General features: G+C 43.3%; 1 protein-coding gene across 2 annotated transcripts; it reads left to right on the top strand.

The window, feature by feature from the left end:
- Nucleotides 1–1,686: 1,686 nt before the first annotated feature.
- LOC142786382 (ionotropic receptor 93a-like) lies at nucleotides 1,687–24,520 on the top strand. Of its 2 annotated transcripts, XM_075884053.1 has the most exons (6): nucleotides 1,687–1,842; nucleotides 6,380–6,530; nucleotides 10,544–10,761; nucleotides 13,695–13,987; nucleotides 22,436–22,635; nucleotides 23,469–24,520. In XM_075884053.1, exons 1-6 carry the CDS (start codon nucleotides 1,705–1,707, stop codon nucleotides 23,615–23,617), a joined length of 1,149 nt encoding a protein of 382 aa, XP_075740168.1. In that variant the 5' UTR covers nucleotides 1,687–1,704; the 3' UTR covers nucleotides 23,618–24,520. The 2 variants fall into 2 exon arrangements, with proteins under 2 accessions (XP_075740168.1, XP_075740162.1); XM_075884047.1 differs by lacking the exon at nucleotides 23,469–24,520 and having other exon boundaries at nucleotides 22,436–23,151.
- The last annotated feature ends 143 nt before the right edge of the window (nucleotides 24,521–24,663 follow it).

Raw genomic sequence — 24,663 nt, 5'->3', positions numbered from 1 at the left:
GAGAACGCAGCGGAAGACAGTTTCCAGGCGCTCCACTCATTGTCCAGCGCACCTTGCGGCAAAAACAAACGCTGGGGCTCCCACAGTTTCCAAGCAGCTCTAGCTGAAAATAGTTCTTTTTAAGCCATCGGGCCGTCGGGCGTGTTCAAAAATGTTTCGACGAGGGGAACCATTGGCCCTGAAAAGTTCCCAGTACAACCATCTTGTTATAGCTTCTTCTGGGGTTTCACCATTGGCTGCTGAGAAAGGCTTGGGCAACGGCAACTCGTGACAAGAGGAGCCGGTGACGTAACCTATTGCACAATTTTCCGCATCCTTCACCGTCCAAAGAATAAAGACCCCATGGTGATTGGGCGAGGTAGCACAGTGGCCGTTTGGACACACTTGCTCTATGTGGCGCACAAAATATGTGCGAGGCTTTGCCATACTTTACCCGCTCTAACCTACCTTTTTTTGGTGTGCTATTGTAGACATAGCAACGTCAGGCTAGGAGCTGCCTTACACAAGTCCGCATTCTATGGTGCGTAGCTCACGATTTCTATGTCATGAACGCGAGCCCTAATCCTAACTTCAACAGCCATGCTGTTAAGATTAGATTAGCTTGTATACTTTCACGTAACATCCAGGTATGATGCTGACGCCTAACCTTACTCTAGTGATCAGAAAATCTGCATTGACCACTTGGACAATCAAATGTGAAATTATCTTTAGTTGTATTCAAGCAATAGCTGAAGTCACTTTTTTAAACAGAAATATTGACAGCAAAACATCTGATGTCAATAGTGTGACAAAGTAATTTCTTGTTTCTCGTATCTATACCTGGCATTCCAATATCGCAAAATATCTTTTGTACAGAACAATTCTATTTCTATTTGCAAACATGATGAGTTGGCCCTTTTTTCTATTTAATATAGAGTGTAAACGTAACTATATTGTCTAAATATATCGCAGCATATGTAAATATTCACGATTATCTGTTTTCATTTCTCAGATATGACGTTACCTGTTCAGAACAAGGGGGCACAGGAATGGCTTTTCCTAATGGGAGCTGGACTGGCCTCATCGGAGAGCTCCAAGCAAATGTGAGACGAGTACTGCCGTTACGTACTATTTTAATGATGCCCAAAGGATGCTTATGTGGGGTTTAATGCTTTAATGTATGTTATGAAAGGTGGTACAAAAAAACAAAAGTCGCAGCTTTGGCGCGATTGCGAAGCAACCAACGCGATATCAACAAATTGGAAGGTAACGCGCAGAATGGCGAGCAGATGAAAACATGCCCCATGTATCTCACACACAAATGAAGTATGGAACGTACTCAAAGGTACGGATGAGCAGGAATAAGCGTCTCAAATGTTACTTCGCTGTGCCTGAAAAGTGCGCACTTTTTGTAAATGGAGGCTGTGCAACAATTTCAGTTACCTTTGTGCACCCTGTGACTGCAACGAAATTGTTTGGGTGCAAGCTCAACGCGAGCCAAGACGTATGATCCTCCCCGCCGGGAGCTAAGGGTGCGTGAGGAATTGTGAGCCTACGCTCACGCTGGGGGTGAAATGCAGCCGAGAGTGTCCATGCAGTTGCTACCGCAATAAAATTACCACTCATTCGTCTGGCAATCAAGAAACTTACATCACAATTATCTTAACCTGCTTTGTGATTCTGTGTTCCTTCCTGCTGCAGAGAGCTGATCTGGCCCTGGGTCCAATGGCCATTACATACCACCGGATTCAGCTTGCCCACTTTACGCCTCAAGTCCTCACAGAGTACCTGACTATATTGGCAGGATTCCCCGATGAAATGGAAGTCAATGCTTTTGGGACGTTGATGGTGTTTGAATGGGAAGTGAGTAATAATCTGAAAAATCCTAAATATGACGTTTTTTTCTCAGTTGTAGCAGCGGGAACTGGGGTGAATGTCTTGAGAACATAAAGCGAGCTTTAGTATGTTCAATTTCTAAAGCAGTGTTATATATGAAGGGAAAATTTGTGAATGTAATAGGAACTCAAAAAGGCAGTCTCTAATAAAAAGTGAGTCAAATACTCCAATTGTTTCAGTCAAGTAGAGCAACCTTCATTAATCTGGCACTTCGTCAACAACCGTGGCTAAAACAATCGGCATGGTTTCATTCGAACTGCTTGATTTGCGCACTTGTTTTGGTATCGTGTTTAAGTGCCGCGATTTGCTTTTCTCGGGCTAGTTGGCACATACTCAAGGACATAGTGTGACCTAAAAAAGCTCAAATACAAAGTATAGGGAGCCACCGTTTTCACTTCTTTCGCCTCTTAGTAACAATCTTTGAGTTTAGCACTATAGTATCATGTCCCCTATTCGCTCTTACACAGTAAATTTCATATAATTCCTTAGAAAGTGAAAATACTGGGTGCCGATATATTCTCTAAGCAAGACGTGGTCTGAAATGACATGGCATAAAATGATCTGGATGACTCTACAAGGCCTATATTAGACGCTAACAAAAAGAAAAGGCTGCTGACAGTCCTGAATAGTGCGCCTTTTGTCAGGAAGAACCACTCACTCTTCAAAACTAGTAATCGTCATCACGCTCATGTGACGATCCACGGCACCGACGCATGCACACGGATGATGTAATTTCATAGCAAAATACTTTTATGGCGTAGTTTGATTCGTTTTAAAATCATGAATATTTTAAGGGGACAAGAACATACTGGCGAAACATTGTTTGAGCAGTTCAACAAGATTGTCGGTGGCAAGAAAGTGTGCTTTTTGGAATAAATAAAGTGCATTTCTTGATTTTAGGGGAAAAAATCTTAGATCCCACGTACCGTGAGAATTCATGTTAGGCGAAGCACGCCGACGGAAGGTGACAGCGTTGTAATTTTTTCGTACGGAACGGGACGAGGTTGTCCCGTTCCTCCAGCCGCCAAAGCATTTGATACAGTTCCACACAACAAACTAATACAGAAGTTATCCGGGCTAAATCTTGACCCTAACGTGTTAAGATGGATTAAATCTTTTTTAGCTAATCGTTCTCAATTCGTGCACGTAAATAATGAATCCTCTGAACCTCTCAAAGTAACGTCAGGAGTACCGCAAGGGTGCGTCCTTGGCCCCTTGCTATTTCTAATCTACCTTAATGACCTACCACTAACTGTGTCTTGCAAAATCCGCATGTTCGCCGACGATTGCGTGATCTACCATACAATAACTAATGCTTCCGATCAACTAACCCTACAACACGATCTGAACAACATTCAAGAATGGTGTGACAATTCGCTTCTCAAACTTAACCCCAACAAGTGTAAGGTTGTCTCATTCACTCGCCACAAAAATCCTTTTCTATTCCCATACCAAATCACTAACGCCCCTCTAGAAATAGTACAGTGTTTCAAATATCTAGGTGTCACACTGTCCGCCGATCTAACTTATAATGCGCATGTCACAAACATTATCTCATCTGCAAACAAAATATTGGGATTCGTGAAACGTCATCTGCGTTGCGCACCTCAACACGTAAAACTTCTCGCATACACATCCCTCATCAGGCCAAAACTGGACTACGCCTCTGCTATATGGAATCCACCTCAAATTTACCTAATCAATGACCTTGAATCAATTCAAAATCGCTCAGTCCGATTCATACATTCGTCATATTCTTATGACATCAGTGTTTGATCCTTAAAAGCCCAATCTGGATTGCAGCCACTTGCCCTTCGACGCCGCATAGCCACTCTTTCCCTGTTTCATAAGCTGTTTCATTCGCCCCTCAACCATCCTCCATACGTCATCCCTCCGACGTACATTTCGCACCGCACCAGCCACCCCCTCCAAGTCTCCCGTTACCGCACTAGGACTGCTACCTTCTCCGCATCCTTCTTTCCACGTGCTGTGAAGGACTGGAACGACCTCCCAAACCACGTCGTCACAATCACCTGCCTATCAACTTTCGCTAAAAATGTAACAACTCATCTCTGTCAGTGAAACTTTATGGCAATGTATATACCCACACCTATGTAGCAATATTTTACACTTTGAATGTAGCAAAAGTTTTATATCCTGTATACCAACCCCTTATGTGGCAAATGTTTTTTTATATCCTGTACATCCACCCCTTATGTAATACCCCCTTGTGGGGTCTTTAAGAAAATAAAATATGATGATAATGATGATGATCATAACAATTTGTAAAAATACAGATACTGACCAACGTTCAACAGACACATTTTTTATACAACAACCTGTTTACAGTTGCACAAACATCCCAACAGCATCATGCATCATAGCAACACCAGAAGTGGTGAGCTCATATGCAGCGCAGCTACTCGCGATGATTGTATCGCAATCACTGCTACTTAAAAAAACTTCAGCGGATGACACCTCACTGCAACAGACGGTAACCCTACGTGATGGCTGTATCATAGAAGTACGTATGTTACGTTTAAAAAAGTATGTAGCCAGCACTGCAACCATCACTTCAGAATCCCTAGAATCGATTTGAAGAGTACTTTTGAAACCTGGTGTGTCCCTGTGGTGGAACTCTCGCAACGAAGAACGTTGGGGCTTGACTTTTTCTGGTGTCTATTGAGGGATGTTTAATAAATGTAAAATATTTCTTCGCGTGCTGCAGACATTTTAGCATCTATCTATCTATCTATCTATCTATCTATCTATCTATCTATCTATCTATCTATTTAGCCGCCAACGACTTCTAGGTCTCTTGGCCGTTATGATAATGGTATCGATACCAAACTTTATATGGCATATCATGACTGTACGAAAAAAATCTTTGACTTGTCGCAACATAAAAATTAATACATGTATGTCATGATTGTCTTTATTTACACTCCATGGTCCTGAAGCTCTTGCGATGATTTGATTGATTGATATATGGGGTTTAACGTCCCAAAACCGCCATATAATTATGAGAGACACCGTCTGTTGCAGTGAGGTGTCATCCGCCGTAGTGGAGGGCTCCGGAGATTTCGACCACCGGGGGTTCTTTAACGTGCACCCAAATCTGATCACACGGCCCTACTACATTTCTGCCTCCATCGGAAATGCAGCCGCCGCAGCCGGGATTCGAACCCGCGACTTGCGGGTCAGCCGCCGAGTACCTTAGTCACTAGACCACCGCGGCGGGGCTGCGGTGATTTCGTTCCCATGGCATGTTGCAAGAGTGTTATGGTAAGGCAAGATTGCATGGCGAACACAAGCGACAGACCCTAACACGAAAATCATGATATACCTATCTTGTAACAACATGACTACATCCCACGCTCATGAAGCGCTCGCGGCCGTTTCGCTTGCTTCACATGTACCAAACTCGGTATTACATTACGCGAACAGAAGACATAAGTAAATGACGTATTCAAACATGATAATCAGACATGCGTGTCATGTAACAACATGACTACAGGCAACACTGATTATGCGTTAGCGGCCGTTTCTCTAGCTTCACCATGGCTAAATTTGGTATTACGTGACGCCAACGGATGACGAAGGTATGTGACTGGTGCAAACATAATAAATATGAAATCCGTGTTATGTGACAACATGACCTTATGCTACATTCAAGGCACCCATACATTTTGACGTAAAAAGGTACTCGTGCTCGCCGGTGTTCATTTCGTCACGTCACGCCAGCGTTGTTACACCAGGCGCCGGCCCTGCCATATACTGGCAGGCACGCCCCGCGCTGCGTTGCTTTGACGCGTGCGCGTTTCAGCGCGTCCGGCCTCCTTCTGTCATGAAAGGAGAATGGCGAAGTGTTGTCTGGGTAACGCATTGGCGCGAAAAGCAGCATGTCGCATTACGCACCGGTTGCCGTCGGTCCACGCCGACGGACGCTGTTCGCGCTTGGCGTCAGATTATAGAGTGCTCGCGTTTTGCTAACGTAGCGTTACTGTGCCCAGCATGCGCGCGTGTCAGCGCTACATCGGTGTCTATTGGGCCCTTCATGATGCGCTCGTTGCCGTTTTGCTAGCTCCACATATACCGAATTTGGTGTTAATTGACATCAATGGATGACGAAATATATTACTGGTGCAAACACGATAATCCTGACACGCTTGTCATGTAACAACATGACAACCTACCACGCTCAAAGTGCGATCGCGGCCGTTTCGCTAGCTCCACATATACTAAATCTTGGAGTCACTTGACGTGAATACATGACGATGGTAAACGACACACCCAAACATTATAATAATGACACGGAAGTTATGGGCGGCATGATTTACTTACACCTAATAACGTTGTGTCGATTTTTAAGTGGCATATCAATATTTCTCATTCATGCTTCGCATACGACCGATTCCCACTGTACGTGTGATCTGCCAATTTTTTCAACTGTATTTTTTATCTGTGAGACTTGCTAAACACAAATATTTTTCTAATATCCTAGGTATGGGTGGTACTTTTCTGTAGCCTGCTGGTCTGCGTAATGGCAAGTGTCTTGGCAGACGCCACAAGCTGCATCCACCGGACGAACAAACCGATGTGTAAACTAGTGCGGCAGAACTGGTGGGCGTACACGTCAGCGATGTTTATGGAACGTAAGTGCGAAGAAATATCTACATTTATTAACCGATTGTACACATTGAGTTATGTCATAATTTGCTTGAATATTATACCGAAAACTCCAGGATACATTTGTTCTTTGGATGCAGATGTCTTCATTATAAAATTAAAAGACGTGTTTTTAATTTTTAAGACATGTTCGAGTTCTAGCAAACCCTTACGCTATTTTATCTGTGTGAATAACTGCAACCGAATCTCGGCCTTTTGTCTCACACTATATTCGCCTTCGCAACACAGCACATCAAGTATCCTTCTGCAAGCACAAAATTTCTTATGCAAGTTGAGCAGTCGTATATAAAAAGTACAGAATAATGAAGCAGCCCACTGTCATTGTGCCATTTTTCAGAAAATGGCGCCGTTCCAGTGCCTTAGATGGCGCTTATTTTGTGACTGGAACTTGAAAGTGTTTCAGACCCCTGTCGCAATTACTTTTCGTTCGCTTGTAATCCTTCCCTCTTTGGTACACACTTGAGTGTCCTGAATGATATTTACTATTTAATAATCCCTTGATCATGGTTTTGTCGGCCAAATTGCACCTCTTTTCAGCTAGCGGCTCCAATCGCCAGACCAAGAAAACCTGATTTCTCGGACTCTTCGTACACAATCCAATAAGTGTTGAAACAACTTAAATTTCCACAAGGTGTAGGACCAAGTGAGCCGAACTGTTTGACTTGTCTCTAGCAAGAAGTGCGACTACGAAACGAAGACGCTCTGCGCCTACCTCATCTCTTTAAATCCACCAAATTTTATATACAGTCCCGTATCTCTGGGCGGAATCTTCATAAAGAAAAAGTCGATGTAACCATCCTAAATATGTAGAAGAGGGTAATTTACTTCCCTGTCACAACGTTCAACACGACACTTCTCATCTTAGGAGGGGTGAGAACGTTGCCGGTAGTAAGGAAAGCGCACCACATGAATATAAGACAGGCGTCTACCAAAGACAAAGCGGTACGGTGTTTGCTTGACAGAATTAACTTGCAACGTGGTTTTCCCGTTGAGGAGCGCGTCGGAGTATCCTAACTGTGAAAATGCGCCGTAGGAGTTCCATCGCATCGAGCAAAGATAGATAAGAAAGACCATGGTGGTCATTGCTAGGTTAGGGTGGATGCCTTGTAACGTCACACTCACAATATTAACGGAACTTTCTACGTGGAAGGGCCTGGCGCAGGCCGGGGGAGGCGGTACACGGCAGCAGTTATCCGCGAGCCTAAGAAAGTCAAAGGCGTCACTATCAGCGCATCTGGCAGAACACGAGCGTAAGATGAACCTGTCGCCCTAGATGCTTGGGGTCCCCGATCTGAACGTATCATTAGAGATTCCCTTGGCGCATGTTAAGTTTAGAGGGCTGCTTGGGTCCCTAGGCTAGAGGTTATAATCTTGCAAAACTCAAAATTAAACGGGAAATATATTCTTATTATCGTTGCCTGGACTAGACTCCAAGCAATCAAGATATAATGGGGAATAAAGCCACTAAAGCAGCCGCCTAAACATTCGTTTAACAGGCATCCTGCTACAATAAGAGTTCCTGAAAAAAAAAGAAAACACTAGCATCATATGTATTCCGTTGTAAGACATTACATTCTATTGCGCAGGCAGGTATTGTCAATTCCAACCTCCAGCAGAGATGCTGGGAAAGTCTGATGAACATCAATCTTTCCGTCAAAAGTCGACAATATTTGTGTGGCAGAAATACGTTAGTGAGTTTTTCGTGAAACGCGCCATAAAAAGCTTTCGTATTAGTCTATCCACGGATCAACGATATTTGCAATAGTTTTTATAGCCCAGGAGTGCAGATTCACTGGAAAATATGTCAAGAACATGAAACACCAACGTGGTAAAAAGTGGCTTGTGACCACCTGACCAACCCGAAAAACTATACACAAAATCTCATCTAAACCAGTACAAAACACAAATAAACTTCTCACCTTCACCCGTCTGGGTTGTGTTTACCTCGCTTGAAAGGTCCTGTCGTTTGCAGTAAGAACTCAATACGGTGAATCCTGTCAAGGCTTTTGCGCCATTAGCGCATAAAACGCAAACACGTCGGCCATTGTGTGCACCACAACGTTCGAACCTTTCGCTGCATTGCAGGTATTTATGTCAGACCCTGCTTAAGCAGCGCTGTAAAAAACGCTGCCACCAGTGCCCTTATCGCCGCACGTGCCATAACTTGGGCAGCGCAGAGAGAGATGTTCGCAAGCGAACGTGCCTATGCCCTTCTCTCTCGTCGGTGTTGAGGCATGCATGGTTTACTAAAGATCAAGGACCTCGAAAGCTGCTTATGTCAATCCAACCTCGCTTCAGAAAAGTAGAGAGCTTATTAAAAAGCAAACTGCGGGTGCAATGCAAACGATGTTTCAGTCATTTAGGTGAGCTGCAACTCGTAATTTAATTGAGAACGAGCATCGCATGACAACGAGTTTGACGCAAGCACTTCGACATGCGCCATGTAACGCCTGAATGCGTGAATTGGGACATACACATATTTTCGAAGCGATGAAGTGCATTCATGAGCAATGTATATTATGATGAAGGATACGGAGCTTGCTTTATCTGGCGCGAATGGCTCCAGCGATTGTCACCATTTCAATTGCATTCTCCACCCACCCCTCGCTTCTTGTGCATTTAACTGTTTTACTACGCGTCATCGGATGTTTTGTTGACAGTTGCCTTCCAGGTGTAAACGCTGCAGATAGGAATACTCGCGTGTCCATTTTCTTGGTGTACGACGAAAGGCAAAATCAAGGCCTCTGAGATAGACCCGGCAATCGCGGAGACGAGCTACAAGAAATACCTGATTGTGGCCACGGCCAGCATTTCAACGTTTATTTACTTCTATGTGACGTACGTTTTCGCATCTGCTATATTAAGCCGGAACTTAGAGCCTTCAAAAAGGTGTTGTGTGGTGGCGGCCACTTCATATTATCGGTAGTCGCGGTGTGCGCGACATTTATCGCACGCGTTACCAGTGTACTGTTACAAGGCGGGCACCAAATTCAAAGGCTCTGGCGAGCTTCATAATCATTGTTTTCATGTTTCTCCGTCCAGACTACTAAAAAAAAAGAACAGGAGGCCTACATTATCGAACTTTCTCATGCAACCGACTGCGCAGAACGCGAGTAATTCGCTTACCAAACAGTTTCGCGACGGCCCGTATCCAGAGCTGTCGTAGTCCTGCTTCGCGACAGCTACGTAAATCATTAAAACCGAAGTCCTTTACGTCCGTGGCAATTCAATGCGCAACCACAGCATTCACTGAGATTTGAATTCTTCGTTGATCGCGAAGCTGTTTCGTCTGCTCTTGTTTTCGCCGTCGTTCTAGCGAGTGGACCAGCAAGCACATCATGGTGGTTCGGTGATGCGTCCGACTAGCCGAGAGAAAATCGTTGCTCTTTTTTGTGAGTGTTTAACGCGATAACTCACACAATATATCGCTCAATTTTTGTTTAGCCCACCATAGATGCATCTTGTGGGCAGCAAGTAGTGCGAGGGAGTCGCACTTTGCACTGCCTGAAACTGCGTCGACAGGTGGCGCTACATGCCTGCGCAACTCCATGTTTGACGTCTATTGGGGCAACTTGCCAAAACTGAGTGAAGGAAGCGTGCTTGCCCGATTTAACGAAAAGGCGGGAGCGAGAAATCGAAGACGTGTTCAAATTTACGGACGTAGTGATACCTTTGACATAAGAACATTGATATTGTTACACCTTATTGAGGTAGATTGCCTCATTGCTAATGACTGAATACTTGTTTTATAACATTTTACGTTTATCTTTCTATGCTGCGTCTGGTTCTTTTGTATATTAGTTTGTACGTTGGTTAACAAACTTAAATTGATAGTACTGTGTACGTGAACTCTTTTTGTATTATTACCTTATATAAAGGTTACGAACGATGCTCACAGATACTTTTTAAAGTTTTATGACGTTAGGAGCCATGTGTAAGTGCCTTCACAATAACACTTGGCCATTTATTTCTGTTGCAGCGCCGATGCACACACCAGACAGCTCACCAGGTCGACTTGTGCTTGGCGCATGGTGGCTCACAATTCTAGTGTTGATGAATGCCTTCACAGGACACATAAAGGCCATTATGATGCTGCTTCCAGATCCTGTGCGTATAGACAGTTTTACTGATTTGTCTCAGCGGGAAGATATAACGCCTATTCTGTGGAAAGGGGGTGCCTATGAAGATTTTCTGAAGGTAAGGCTGTGGCCCTAATTGCATAAATTCTCACCAAGATTCAGTTTCATAGAACATAAAAAAGAAACACCGAATAATGAAACACCATCCCCAAACAGCAACTGCTCATCCCGTGTTCCTGAACCAAATTTTCAGGAGATGTACACGGCCCCGCCGCGGTGATCTAGTGGCTAAGGTACTTGGCTGCTGACCCGCAGGTCACGTCATCAAATCCCGGCTGTGGTGGCTGCATTTCCGATTTAGGAGGAAATGTTGTAGGCCCGTGTGCTCAGATTTGGGTGCACGTTAAAGAACCCCAGGTGGTCGAAATGTTCGGAGCCCTCCACTACGGCATCAATCATGATCATATGGTGGTTTTCGGACGTTGAACCTCACCTAATAATCAATCAATCAATTGATCAATCAATCTATCAGTGCACGTATTTTACACACTGTGGAGTTAAAAATTCATAATTTTTTATCGATTTTATAATGGTAAAGTTGTGTCGATTCTTTCAGATATATTAGCTGGTTTTTGAAAGTAAGTTTTATGATTTTGTTGCTTCTTATGATTAGAGGGCAATCGAAAATTTTGCCTTTTTATATGCCTAATAGTGCTATCATAGACCTCGAACCTAATAATAAGGATAATTCAGTTATTTACAAAGCTTTGTGAACAGGAAATGCGGTGACGGGAAAAATGCAGAACTGTTAATTCCTCCATCATTGAATTCAGTATAACCAAAGTGTCAAGTATGTCCTCTGAGATGTAGTTTAAGGCTTATTGGGCACCTATATCTGAGAGAAATGTCTGTTCGATACACCACTGCTAAGGCGGGCACATCCACAGGATTTCTTGTGGTGCATATACATCCCTCTGAGTAATATCACTGATGACGAATGAACGTTTGCGATAGCTCTATGAGTTAGATACAAATGAACACTGCATATAATGAATCCAACGTAAAATGGCGTCAATATGCGCTTATTAAACACTATTGCTCGATATGCATGCTTTCAATGAACTGTCGTTTCGGCTTGGTTAAAAAAAATAAGGTTCTAAATCATTTGGCCTATGGTAATGGGCCTGGTGAAGAAGCAGAAGCAGCGTTGTAGCTTCAAATATTTGCCCCCTCTGTAATGTTGCGGGAACTATCTGTATATAATAATGTTTATACTACTATGTCTATGACTACTACTACTGTTACTATATTTCAAGTACAACTACTACAATACAGCATACAATATCATTCAACTCAAAAGCGATTCGGTGGCTGGTTACAGGCTCCTTATAATGGGTATGCAGAGTTTATAGGCAACACTCACATGATATATAGCCATGCCTAACTAATCATACCATCACAGATGCATTTCATAGAAATGGCTTTAGAGCTGAAACACTTATCAACTCCATAGTTCTAGCCGCAGTTCCAGCTGCACTAGTCACCACAGCTCATGAAATTCTTTGCTCTGATTCGATTTTAGAATGCTTTGTTACGTCAAGCTTCTTTCTGTGCAACGCTCAATGTACGCTGGCAGAGGCGCCGTTGAACATTGTATTGTCTTTGTATGTACTTTACGCCCATTTGTAATACAGGCCATGCAAGAAAAAAAAGCAATGTCATGACATTGTGATATGACGCCTGCTAACCACGAAGAAGGCCCGGGTGCGATTCTCGACGGAACCTAGTATTTTAAATGCGAAGCATTTTTTAGCGAATTTTGGCGGCTTTGAGCGTAATTGATTGATTTGATTGATTTGTGGGGTTTAACATCCCAAAATCATCATATCTACCTATTTATCTATCTATCTATCTATCTATCTATCTATCTATCTATCTATCTATCTATCTATCTATCTATCTATCTATCTATGCATCTATCTATCTATCTATCTATCTATATATTTATCTATCTATCTATCTATCTATCTATCTATCTAGCCGCTTACGTTTGGATGCTCTTGTGGTCACCCCTTAACGGCCTGTCTATTTGTCTGGGTTGTGCTGTAGGATTTCCGCAATTCTTCGTTCGTTTTGTTTTGTGCTTTGTAAATACGGTGCTTGATTTCTTTTCTTGTTGTTAGTGGGCAGGTGTTGCACCTCTATTAGTGACTGTTAGCCCTCCACGCAACAAATTTCCGTTCTGTCATTTTAACGCGATAGCGTTAAAGAACTCGTTTTGTGAAAATTCCGGCGTCGGCATCAGTGTAAGCGTCATTGGTTGTGAGCGAAAAGTCCTCTTCATCATGGCCGAAAAAGCTAGAGTGATGCAAATAAAATAATGACTAAATAATCTTGGGTTAGAGTTGCAATCAAATTCGGGTTCTCTGGCTCTTAGTGGGGATTGATGCCGGGTCGTTTTCATGGCAAGCGGATGTTCTACCACAGAGCGACGCATCTGCTTGTGACCACGGTGAACATAGCTTCCTCTGCTTGCAGATGCAATGAAACTAACTCGTGCTTTACAAACACACTTCCTGTGTACATATTTCACAACACAATATGAAATGTTACAATATAATGCAAGGTACACGCGTACAATGCCTTCGCGCATCAGAACATGTAATTAGCATTGTGACTTCAATTTTTAATGCCAGTCAGCCACTACAAAAGGCACACACGTTACTGCACCGACTCCCTTGATGCCACTTAGAGGGTGCATAGCAAGTTCGGAGCGATTTCATGCACTCAGTGTTTAAAGTATGTACTAGGGACAGGGTATCGCTTTCACGTTGAACTCTTGAAAGCAAAGCTTATAAGTCCCACAATTTTTTATTTGAGTACTTACCTGTAGATAAGGTTTTAAACACATTATAAAACCCAAGCGACCAAGCAATCTTTGTTTTTTACTGTTTTTGTGAAGCGTGCGATGGGTACTTGTCTAGTAGGCAATATTATCACAGCACTTGATGGGATTGCGCATACCTTTTACAATGGGAACGCTCTGCGCAGAGAGCCACCGACGTGGAAGAATACCGTGGTGTGTGGAACTTGGTTATTAGGCGCGACGGCCTGCGAGACGAAGCGAAGCTCTATGACGACGAAAATCTCCGCATGGTTCTCGAAGGAAAAGCCGTAATCCTCAGCGACGTCACCACACTGACCTACCACGCTTCGCGTACCTGCCGCCGGCCACTTGCTGCTGGAAGGTACTATTTGGCCAAGGAGTCCACCTTCCCCCATCCACTCACCATGGCTTCGCACAGATCCAATAATCCAACACTTCGCGAATTCATCGACAAAAGGTAATCCGGTAGAGCTCGTAGCATGATTTATATAGTGCGAGATTTTAAATGCAAAGCATTTCTTAGCCTACTTCGGCGAGTTTGACCGTATCTATCTATCTATCTATCTATCTATCTATCTATCTATCTATCTATCTATCTATCTATCTAGTCGCCTACGACTTCTAGCTCTCCTGATCGTTAAGATAATAGGACCTACGCTGAATTTGGTATGGCATAACATGACTGTATGACGAGCATAATTGACAAGTCATAACATTAAAATCATGGCATGTAAATCTCGAGATGTACATGTCGTGGTCTTCCTTTACATGTCATGGTCACCTTTCTCCTGCAGTGGCTTTGATCACATATCCCATATGGCAAAACTGGTATGACATGACTGCATGGTGAACATAAGTGACAGGTCCTCACATATAAATCATGACATGCGTGTCATGTAAGTACATTACTACATGCCACCCTCATCATGCACTCATGGTCGTTTCGCTATCTTCATGTATATCAAAGTTTGTGTTACGGGACATCAGTGGTTATCGGAAGTGTGTGACTGCTGCAAACAGGATATACATAGCATGCGTGTCATGAAAGAATATTACTACGTGTTATGCTCATGATGCGCTCGCGGTCATTTCGCTGGATTATCATACATCAATTTAGGTACAACGTGAAGTGAATGGATGACAAAGGTATATGACAGGTGCAAACATGATTATCATGACATGCGTGTCATGTAAGAACATGACTACATGCTACTCTCGTAAAATGCTCATGGTCGTTTCGCTGGCTTCACATACATCAAATTTGGTATTATGCAAAGTCAGTGGAGGACGAAGGTATCTCAGTTCTGCAAGCATGGTAACCATGGCATGCATGTCATGTTGAAACATGATTACAAACCATGCTCATGATGCACTCGCGGCCGTTTTGCTAGCTTCACATATACTAAATTTGCAATTGCGTCGCGTGAATATACGATGAAGGTAAATGGCATCTTCAAACATGACATTCTAGATATGCATGGCATATAAAACATGACGACATGCTACGCTCATAGCGCACGCCCGTTTTGCTAGCTTCACATATACTGAATTTGGTAATAAGTGACGTAAATAGCCGACGAAGGTAAATGGCATGAAGAAATATGAAAATCATGACAAGCGTGTCATGTAAAACATGACATGTTACACTCATAGTGCGCTGGCAGCCGTTTCGCTAATCTCACATATAAAAAATTTGGTGTTACGTGACGTGACTGGGCGAAGAACAAAAATACCAGGCGCAACCATGATAATGGTGGCATAGAAGTCATTTGCGGCATGATTTACGGCCACACTTGGCACGTTGTGCTGATCTCAAAGAGACTCATCAACCTTCCTCATTCGTGCTTTGCATATCATCAATTCTCACTCTACGGTGGGATCTGCCAATTGTTTTCTCGTTATGCTTGTGAGCCCAGTTATTCAGCAGTCTTCTAAATGTTCACACCTGGTCATCTGTAATGGAGGCTTTTGTAGTGAAGAAGAAGATTTACCATGGGCGTGCACCTGGCGAAAGGGCAGAGGAGAAAACGCTGCTTCATACATTGTTGAAACTCTGTGCTATGTTGTGGCATAATTATTATTAGTCAAAGAAAAGTATACATTATAAGAGAGAAACAAGGGACCGCACCCTTGCTGCGGGCCGGCTGTTTTGTTCTGCTTCGTTCTTCTCTTCTTTCCTCAAAGCCCCACACGCTCCCATGCCCGAGCTCCACCACATATACATTACACTCGGCCACGCTGCCAAAGTGCAGAGAAAGTTCCCAAAATACGTTCGGGCGGACGACATTGGCTGTGCCGCAGGGGTCGTCGATGAAGCACACATATTGTCTTTGGTGGCCGATTCTGACTGTGTCGCTATGGTCGCTCAAAGCAATGCTGGGCTTTGATTTGGTGCTTTGGTGATGATGCTTTGGGTGGCCACGACTGACTAGATCTTAGTGGTCCGTCCCGGCCATGCTCTGATTTCCTTTGCTCAGACACAACATTAGGGCAACACTTATCGATCCTGTAGGCTATAAATAAGACACAGTAGTTCAGAAATCTGATATTTTTTTTTACTTAGGATGATTTAGAGCTAGCTCACGCATGCTCTTCCGCTACTATTCATTCCAGGCCATTTCCACCACATATTTTACATTTCTGTATTTGTATTAGGCTGTGCATCGATTGAACGTGTACAAACTGCAAAAGCTTGACTATTCATGAAAAAATAATGAGAGAAGGAATCATGGGAAACAAAAACTTTCAACTCTTTATTCATCACGCATTACAATAAAATAAATGGCACAGAGATTCGGAGCAAGCTAGGCACACATCGAGCACATACAATCCGAATACCAATCTGCGATTTAATAAATTGCTCTTTGCCTGCAAGACAAACAATGAAGTATCATTGATGCATAAGAAATCCTTGTATTTTAATGCTATCCTTCAATCAATGCATGAGTCTTGGTGTCGCTGCTTTTACGGACAATCTCATTATTGTTCAGGCACGGCTCACAGATACGCGAATTGTAGTGATTAAGCAAATATGGTCCACCTTTATATTTCAGCAAGAGCTCAAGTTACCACATGCTCAAACCTATACCTTCCTTTCTTACAGGTATAGCGCTTGCCAGCGAATAGCATGTATTCATAAACACCAGTAGCACATTTTGTGCACGTTTTGCGTATTTCTTGCCGCAACCACGTAAGTTGCGGCTACGAGATAGTACTACATGTCCGTAGAGCCGAGACAGCTTCCGCGGCCGAGAAAAATGTCTGTTTGCAACATGTTGTGTCTGTTTGCAACATGTCTGTACCATGTTGCCACTTGTGTGCAACCCGGTACATGAGCTCAGGTCTCACTGTTCTCACCTCTCGCTCTACCCTAGTACCGGGGTGTTCTTTCTTGAACTTCTGGACGAACGACTCAGTCACGGCGATGACGAGCATGTCAGGAAAACCAGCCAGGAAATCCACTCCAATTAGTTTTTAAATTCCTTTCCCGTATTGTGAGAGCATCACCTTGTGAGAGCAAACTTCATCATTATTTGGCAATGGCACTTTACAGTTTTTATATATGGCAAGATGAAAGCATTCTTTGGCGAATAAAACGAGCAGTTTGGCAGCTTTTCAGGGTAATGTTCAAAACCAGAAATTGCCGAGAGTGACAAGCTGGCAACTCTTTTGAAAACAGCACTGGCTTTGCGAGTCATAAAAATGCTACAAAGACATTGCTAGAATCGGGCTGATATGCAACACTGAATATATGTTTTAAAATAGCAAAATTCTACAGTGTATCTGAAGCATATACGTCCCTCACTAACATGTACAGCCGGTAAACGTACAACCGATAAAACAATAAAACAAATTACTAAAAAACAGGAGCGATACAAAGCTTGAGCAAATGCTTTCTTTTTTGGTCATAAGAACTTGATTGAAACTGAGGGCGGTAACATTAACGTAGAATTTGAGAAGGGACTTGAAAGTCTCTACAGCCATGCCAGTGGCATGGCTTTTCAAGAGGCAACAGCACCACTGAGCCTCTTCAATTTTCACTTTTCTGCCAGCCTGACGGCAGCCAGAGTATTCCTTTTGGACAAAAAACGACATCAGCTATGCGTCAGCATGACGAGCGGCAAAATTTTCGGGCGAGCATAGGGCAGCCCACGCTGCCCCCGCCATATCATCGTAGTCGCGCAAGCGCAGCCGTGTTCGCTGTGTCATCTGCTACATCATCGGCCTGTATACACGGAAGCTTCAGTGGACGAGATTCTTGTTATGGCATGCTCACGGCGCGATAGAACAGTATGGAGGGGAGCATCACACTATCAGCCTGTTGTTGGCCCTGGTAGTGAGGCAGGAACGGCACCGTGTTTCGTTATACGTCGAGCGGGTTATGCCAGCGTATGTAGACCTAGAGTTCAGAAAAATGTTTTAACTATCCAAAAGCACATCTGTAGATCTTGCAGAAGAAATTGAAAGGTGTGTTTTTTATCCTCAATGCTCGCACCGGATGAATGAGAGTGTCAGCTGAGAAGGCTGTGCTGATGGGAGTAAGCTAGCTATCTCGCCACTCAACTTACAATTCATAGAATTCTGGACAAATTCGACTTGAGGAGATCCGAGTGGTCACGTCGCAATGCGTCGGGCTCTTGCCTATTAGCCTGAGAGAGGTACAAAGGCTGGACAGCAACGGCATCGCACGAAACAAGCGAGCATTTGGTGTGCTGTATCAACGCCAAGGGGTGGAAGAGGGCACTCGAGACGCCATATCAGGGATGTGGACGGCTGTCACATTCACATACACCAACCACCAGATTTGGAGTAGAGCTATAACCAAGGCAAGCCTGATCGCAGTCAGAGGACAAGAATTAAACCTAGACAACAGGAAAATTACTCGCGCGGCAATGAAATGTCTTACCTTTGTTCACATACCTGGCGCTACCATCGAGCAGCACAAAGCCTCCGTTTTTACTGACAAGGCACACTTTGATATGTATCTCGTTTAAAAATATATATTTTGTGGCGTTATGAGACATCATAACAAGGTAAGGCTAAAACTTAAATGCACGTCTAACAAACATAAAAACAGCAAATCTAAAAAGGTTCTCAAACCGAGCGCTGAACTTTTGCAGAGACGACGCTCACGAGCTGATGACGTGACGAAAAAAAAATGATTGGCCCCTTATTTGCAGTTAGACTGCAAATCTCGTAAAAGGACGGCCGCCTTACGTCTGGAATGAGTGAACAAAACGCTTATTTGAAGTTCTGCGCAAAAAAATCAGAGAATGGCATTCTGGAGGCACTGCGTTAGAGTGCCTTGAGCGTGCAGCGGAGGTGAACGAGCGCATCAAGTCACGTCACACGTGATACACGCGTGCTATCGGGCAGTTATCTTGGAAAACGAAGTGCGCGTGCTCTGTGCACCCGTCTTGGAGGTGATAAGGTGTAGAACGCAAGGTAACGGGTAGGTGCCACTGCCGTGTCTTCTTAGCAAAACGTTTGAAACACTCGCCATTTCGTGCAAGCGTTGCATGGTCAGTGCAACATGATAAACATAGCGGTGCTTAGAATTACTAATGTGTGCCTTTTCTATTAAGAGACACACATACAGAATACTTACGTGTTGTTATATTGCCTCAAATGTGCACAATAATTGGTTTTTATTTAACAATCGCACAAGTATGTACGCTGAACCTTGAGCAATATTGGTGGGCGCTGCGGATGGGGTTGGACGTTTGAAACATCGTTTGGCCACTTTGGTGCCGTTTAGGGTACTGTTAAGGGCGGAGACCAAATTTTTGCGTTGAAGGTTCCCAAGATATTCTTAAAAAATACGCAAAAGCGCGTAGTCTGCTCGCTGCCAGCATCCTGCCAGCGCAAAATCGTTCCGTTAGGAGAGTGAGTCCGCGGGCAGCCCGCTCGCTGCCGGAGATGGAAAAATGAACGCGTTTGTGGCGGCGTTCCGGAGGGTGGGTGGAGCTTCTGGGCTGCCCGATAAGTGCCCGAGAAAAAACAAATGTCTTGGGCTGTGCGCTAGCTGGCAGCCGGAGTGAATAATTGAAGGGGGTAACTGTTGTCCATGCAAGTTTTCACGCGGAAAAACAATTTATTGTACAGAACAAAGTAAAATAGGTCAGTAACACAAATTGAGAAAAAGTACACTATAAAAGAATTCAATTTGTGCAAGGGAATGACAGAAGTGGAATTTTCAATCTGAAACGGCTGTTTTATGGCTACGGAGCTAAGACGCTTCATGAAAAACCCACTAATCACAATCAGTCACTTATCTTGTTCACTAACAATCGTTCTTAAAGGAACATCCAGCAAGTGCGTCTTGGAGGTAATGTATACAAAAGGGCGTTGTTCTCACTAGCTGCAATAAACAGTGCAATGTTTGAGTGAAAATCTTTATACAAAGCCACCACCTTATATGACTCTTATTTCGACGAAGTTCTTGTCGACTGCCTGTCTCGCACAGAAATTTTACGAGCATGCTTCTATTTCCACAAAGCTACCACTTTTATTCGCTGGAAGCAGAAGAAATCGTTGCACATGATTGACACAACAGCTGCCGTGCACTCCTTGTGACGTAAGCAAAAGTTCGTTGCCCGGTTCTGGCTTGAAGTTTCATGCCCTGTTGTAAGGAATAGACCATAACTTCAGCATCAGCCTTTTCAGCAGCTCGTCATTTCATTCTAGTTCATGAGCCGGCATTGCTAGGTCATGGCTAAATTTGAAACTTTAGTTGACTACAAAGCGTAGATTTTCTGAAATGTGAGGATTTTCAAGCTCACATTTTTAGTCGTTTTTAGTCGTTGAGCATTTTTAGTCGTTGAATCTCAAATAAGCCTGCTCATACAGCTCTGAAGACCTCGTTGTTCTGAAAAATGATCACATTGCAGAAAACATAAGGTGCGTTCTCGACATTTGGCCATAAGTTCTCCTTGCAGGCTCGGGAATCACTGGTAATGAACCGTTGCGTTGCTGCAAAAGTCGTTGTGGAAGTTTGGTAGCGTTACATACAAGTGAGTATGGAAGCTCTAGTAGAGGCCTTTGGTTTTACGTTATAATTACCCTGTGACAGCTGGTGCATCATTTTTTAAATGCAACAATTTGTTTCAGCTTTAGCAGGATGAAAGCGGTGGCCTAATGGCAAAACTGCTGATTCGTGCACTTTCACAGCACGATGGGCCGTCAACAAGATCTGCAAGATGAAAACCAATACTACGCAATGAAAATCAAGGTAGTGGCTGTGTGAAAAAATTCGCAACATGCAAAACTTGCATGGTCCATTGCAGCTAGCATAAATGCCTTTTTTGCGTTAGTTAAGGCCAAGATGCATAAACAGGACGTTCCTTTCAGGGTGGCTGGGATTCAATAAGGTACATAGGAGAATTTCATAAGTCAGTGTTTAATAAAAGAGCTAAACTGTGTTGTAAGGAATCAATAATTTTGGACTTAAAATGCTTTTTTTGCCTCCCATTCTCTTGAAACGAATCTTTAAACATGGTAGATGTTATCAACTAATGTTCAGGACATATATTATTCTGTTCCACACAATGGACTGCTTAACGAGTATATTGCTGAGACGAGAATGCTTTTGTTGCTCCTAGCAAAGGAGCGGGCATGATTGCAGTTTTTACTTTCTTTCTTGAGCTTTTAGAGACAGTATATATGTTTTAATACAGATTTTTATGTCCATAAACAAAGCCTTTTTATAGGCCCTTGCATCGTTCTTGTGCTGTGCGATTTCTTCCTATGTTTACTGACCATGCTCCTCCCCACCTTTCTATTGGTATAAAATATTCGATAGCTTCAGATAAATCGACATTTTAATACTTTAGCACAACTAACTACTATTATATATCTCATTATTAACAATTCTTTAGTGGCTTTTTCCTGATTCGAGAAGGAATTGGTGTTTACACACTAGTTGCCAGCTTGTGGCTCACTGCAGTTGATATATTTACAAATTGTCCTGCATTGTTGTCACACTTGTTGGCCCTACAGGTGTACAGAAAAATTGCTGTTGTAGAAGTCGCCGCAATAAAAATTGTGAAAGCACCATAGCTTTACCCTATTTGTAGTCTGTATTTTAAAGGTCATGCTCACGTAGTATGCACAAGAATTTCTCAATTAAAATATGCACGAATTAGTGAGTGCGCGAACACGAGCTTTCGGTATAGATAAAAAACTGGCACATTGGCCAACTCACTGCAATAGACATGAAAGAGAGCTGGGCCTGAATAAAGCTCGCATCCTCAGTAAAAGCAGAGATACTAGGGCTCGGGAACTCTTAGAGGATTCCACATAAAAGTATGGCGTTCCTTATATACCAGTGATACTGTATTGTCTCTCTCGCAGGTGAACAGCAACTTGTTAAAGCACAGGTTATTGCCAGCGTGGTATGCGCTCGATGTGTGCCTGGAATGCTGTGGATGGCTGTCTCTATATATTGAAATACAGTATAGGACGAACAAACAGCTAAAATTTCAGCCCTCCTTGACCCCTTTCCTGATTATTTCTTGGCGCTAACATGGCCCCACACTTGTGGCTTCTACATGAGTAAGGACTAACCAGCCACGCAAAGTGTGCATCTGGAGGCATTCATGAGTAGTGCAGCGCATTAGCACGCCCGACCATGTGCAAGCATCGATTTGATGGTATGCTTCTAGTTTGTGAGTGTTTATGCTCTATTTTTTATTCCCATTCTGGGGCACGACTAACAAGACTGTAAGATGTCTCGCTAGCAAGTACAATTTTCCTTTCTTGTCATTACACTCAAACACTGATCGGGTTATGCATGAAAGCAACTCACGAGATTTCAATATTCGCAAAGTCACAAAGATACGTTTTAATTACATTGCAGCTTTCTTTACACAGTGGTTGTACGTAATCATTCAACTGCTTTATGCAGGGTTGGCTGGCTCTTCGAAACCGGTGTGCTGAAAGCGTGGATAGAAAAGCAGCTTGGTGACTGGCAGTCGTGCTTGTTTCAAGAGAGCGAAGAGAACTACAGCGCACTCTCTCTATCCGATGTGCAATCGGTCTTTTTTCTTTTCCTAACCTTTGCCTCTTTTTCGATCATCGTGTTCATCAGCGAGCTTCTGATTGGAGGTGAAAAATGCCATATCACTACTCGGCGATCGTGTACCGTCTTAAGTGTGTTTCTGGAAAAAAAAAGACTTGCTGCTTTGCCAGCACAAATGACAATTTACACATCAGCAAAGAACACGCTACCACTATTTACTGCCAACATGAAGTGTTGCGTTCTCTTCAGCGTAAACTACATAAAGTCACTTAGCCATGAAATGGGCACTATCATGTCTTTGTAGACGCGGTAAATATATGCGAATCATACATGTTTTCGTCTAACACTTTGCATGGTCGCATTTAGGCAGGGTACATAATGGGGGCACTAATTTTTTTCCTGACGACAAATTATTTCAGATGAGCTGGTTAAGTCAACCGGATGCATTATTAGGCTAGATCATTCGATGTCGCAAGAAGTATTTGAGTTCAAAAGTGGTGTTGTGGGCTCAAATTGCCAAAAACAGCAAAGACCGTGGGAGAGAGGTGCTTTTCAAATCCGGCTAAACGTGATCACGTGCAGAAAAACAAAAACTTTTTAGATTACCCGAATTGCAAAAAAATGCGAATGAACTTTAAATTCTGCCCTCAAAAACTTGTATAAAGCCCATTTATTGCCTTGGTATTAGTGGCTGTAGCTTGTTTTCAAAGGGAGGCAAACAAGATATTTCTTGTGAAAATTTAAACTGTACACGCAAACTGAATCTGTTTTGAAAACATCTTAATTGTCTTGGCATGTTGCTTACAGATCATTGCAGAAGAAATTCACCTAGGCACAATCATTCTCGCAGCCATTCGACGTACTTGGTAACTTTGCATTTTCTCTGGCACACACTCTCTTTCTACTTGTTTTTTTTCAGCCTACATGCTCAAAAGCAGAAAACGAAATGTGGTCCGCCGAATAAAGTGGGTCCCTCACAATCGCCGAGAAAGTCAACGTACCAGGATTGAGAGACCAATGAAAACCCGACCCCAATGGAGACAGCCGAAAGATCGGTACCTGCGGTGACTACAAAGAGCAAGAGAGTGGTCCCAAAATCGGAGTGGAAGTGATTGCTTATTGTTGCTAAGTCCACCTTCATACACCACGCATGTAGCGCACATGCACCTTGTTTTGAATCATGATAGATAGATTCACAAGTGCTCACTAACGCATAGCAGCGTAATTGCCGACCATAAGCACAAGTCTCCTCAATAGTCAACAATAGCTTTCACTTCCCCTCAATGACGTGTGATGTGCTTACCGATTACACGCGTCTCATTACGTATCAACTCAATAATGATCGAGGTCACACTTGACTTCTTGCACAGCCTGCAAAACAAATAAATGGCGCTGAGCCATGCCCCCGCGACGGGAGACAGAAATTAGCGTCCTTTTTACATCTTCGTCTATCATTAGCCTCACATGAAAAGAATAAAAGCCTCATTAACGAATGCTTCAGATCTACTCCCACGCGATGCCTGAATGGAGCACCAGGCTATATTAGAGGCCACGTTTCGGCCCATCTACCACCTCTCGCTGATATGTTATTCATATTTGAAGGACTGGTAATATACTTGCTTCGACTATACGAGGCACGATGCTTATAACCATGATTTAAAGATATCTCGCTGACTCACTCCAGTACCTACCTTGTAAGCGAAATAATGGCTAGGAGACACTACCTGCACTGATGTAGCTCCACCGGATGTTTCCACCAGGGCCACCACCGCATAGTGTCCGTACTTGCTATGGATAGGCGCATACCTTCGACGGGTGGTAAACGTTCGTCCACGAGTGATGCTAATCAGAGCCCCTTTTACTGCCCGCTTTCGCCGCATTGATAGGAAGTTTCTGCCACTTTCTGATTTCTTGTTTTTCGCTTTGACTACTTCACATTTGTTGTGAACGAGTCAATAAAATGCATTCAAACTAAAACTTTTGACGGTTTAGGTTCTTTGAAGCTGTGGAATCCACCATTCACAGGGAGAAAAACTGTACCACTACACAACTTGCGCATTGTTCACACTACATACAAACATCTGAAACTCGGTTCAACGCTATCTTTTTGTGAA

This window comes from Rhipicephalus microplus, chromosome 2 (assembly GCF_043290135.1).
Source record: "Rhipicephalus microplus isolate Deutch F79 chromosome 2, USDA_Rmic, whole genome shotgun sequence".
Classification (NCBI taxonomy): domain Eukaryota; kingdom Metazoa; phylum Arthropoda; class Arachnida; order Ixodida; family Ixodidae; genus Rhipicephalus; species Rhipicephalus microplus.
The sequence above is the reverse complement of the archived record's forward strand: the minus strand, read 5'-3'. Positions and strand labels throughout refer to the sequence as shown.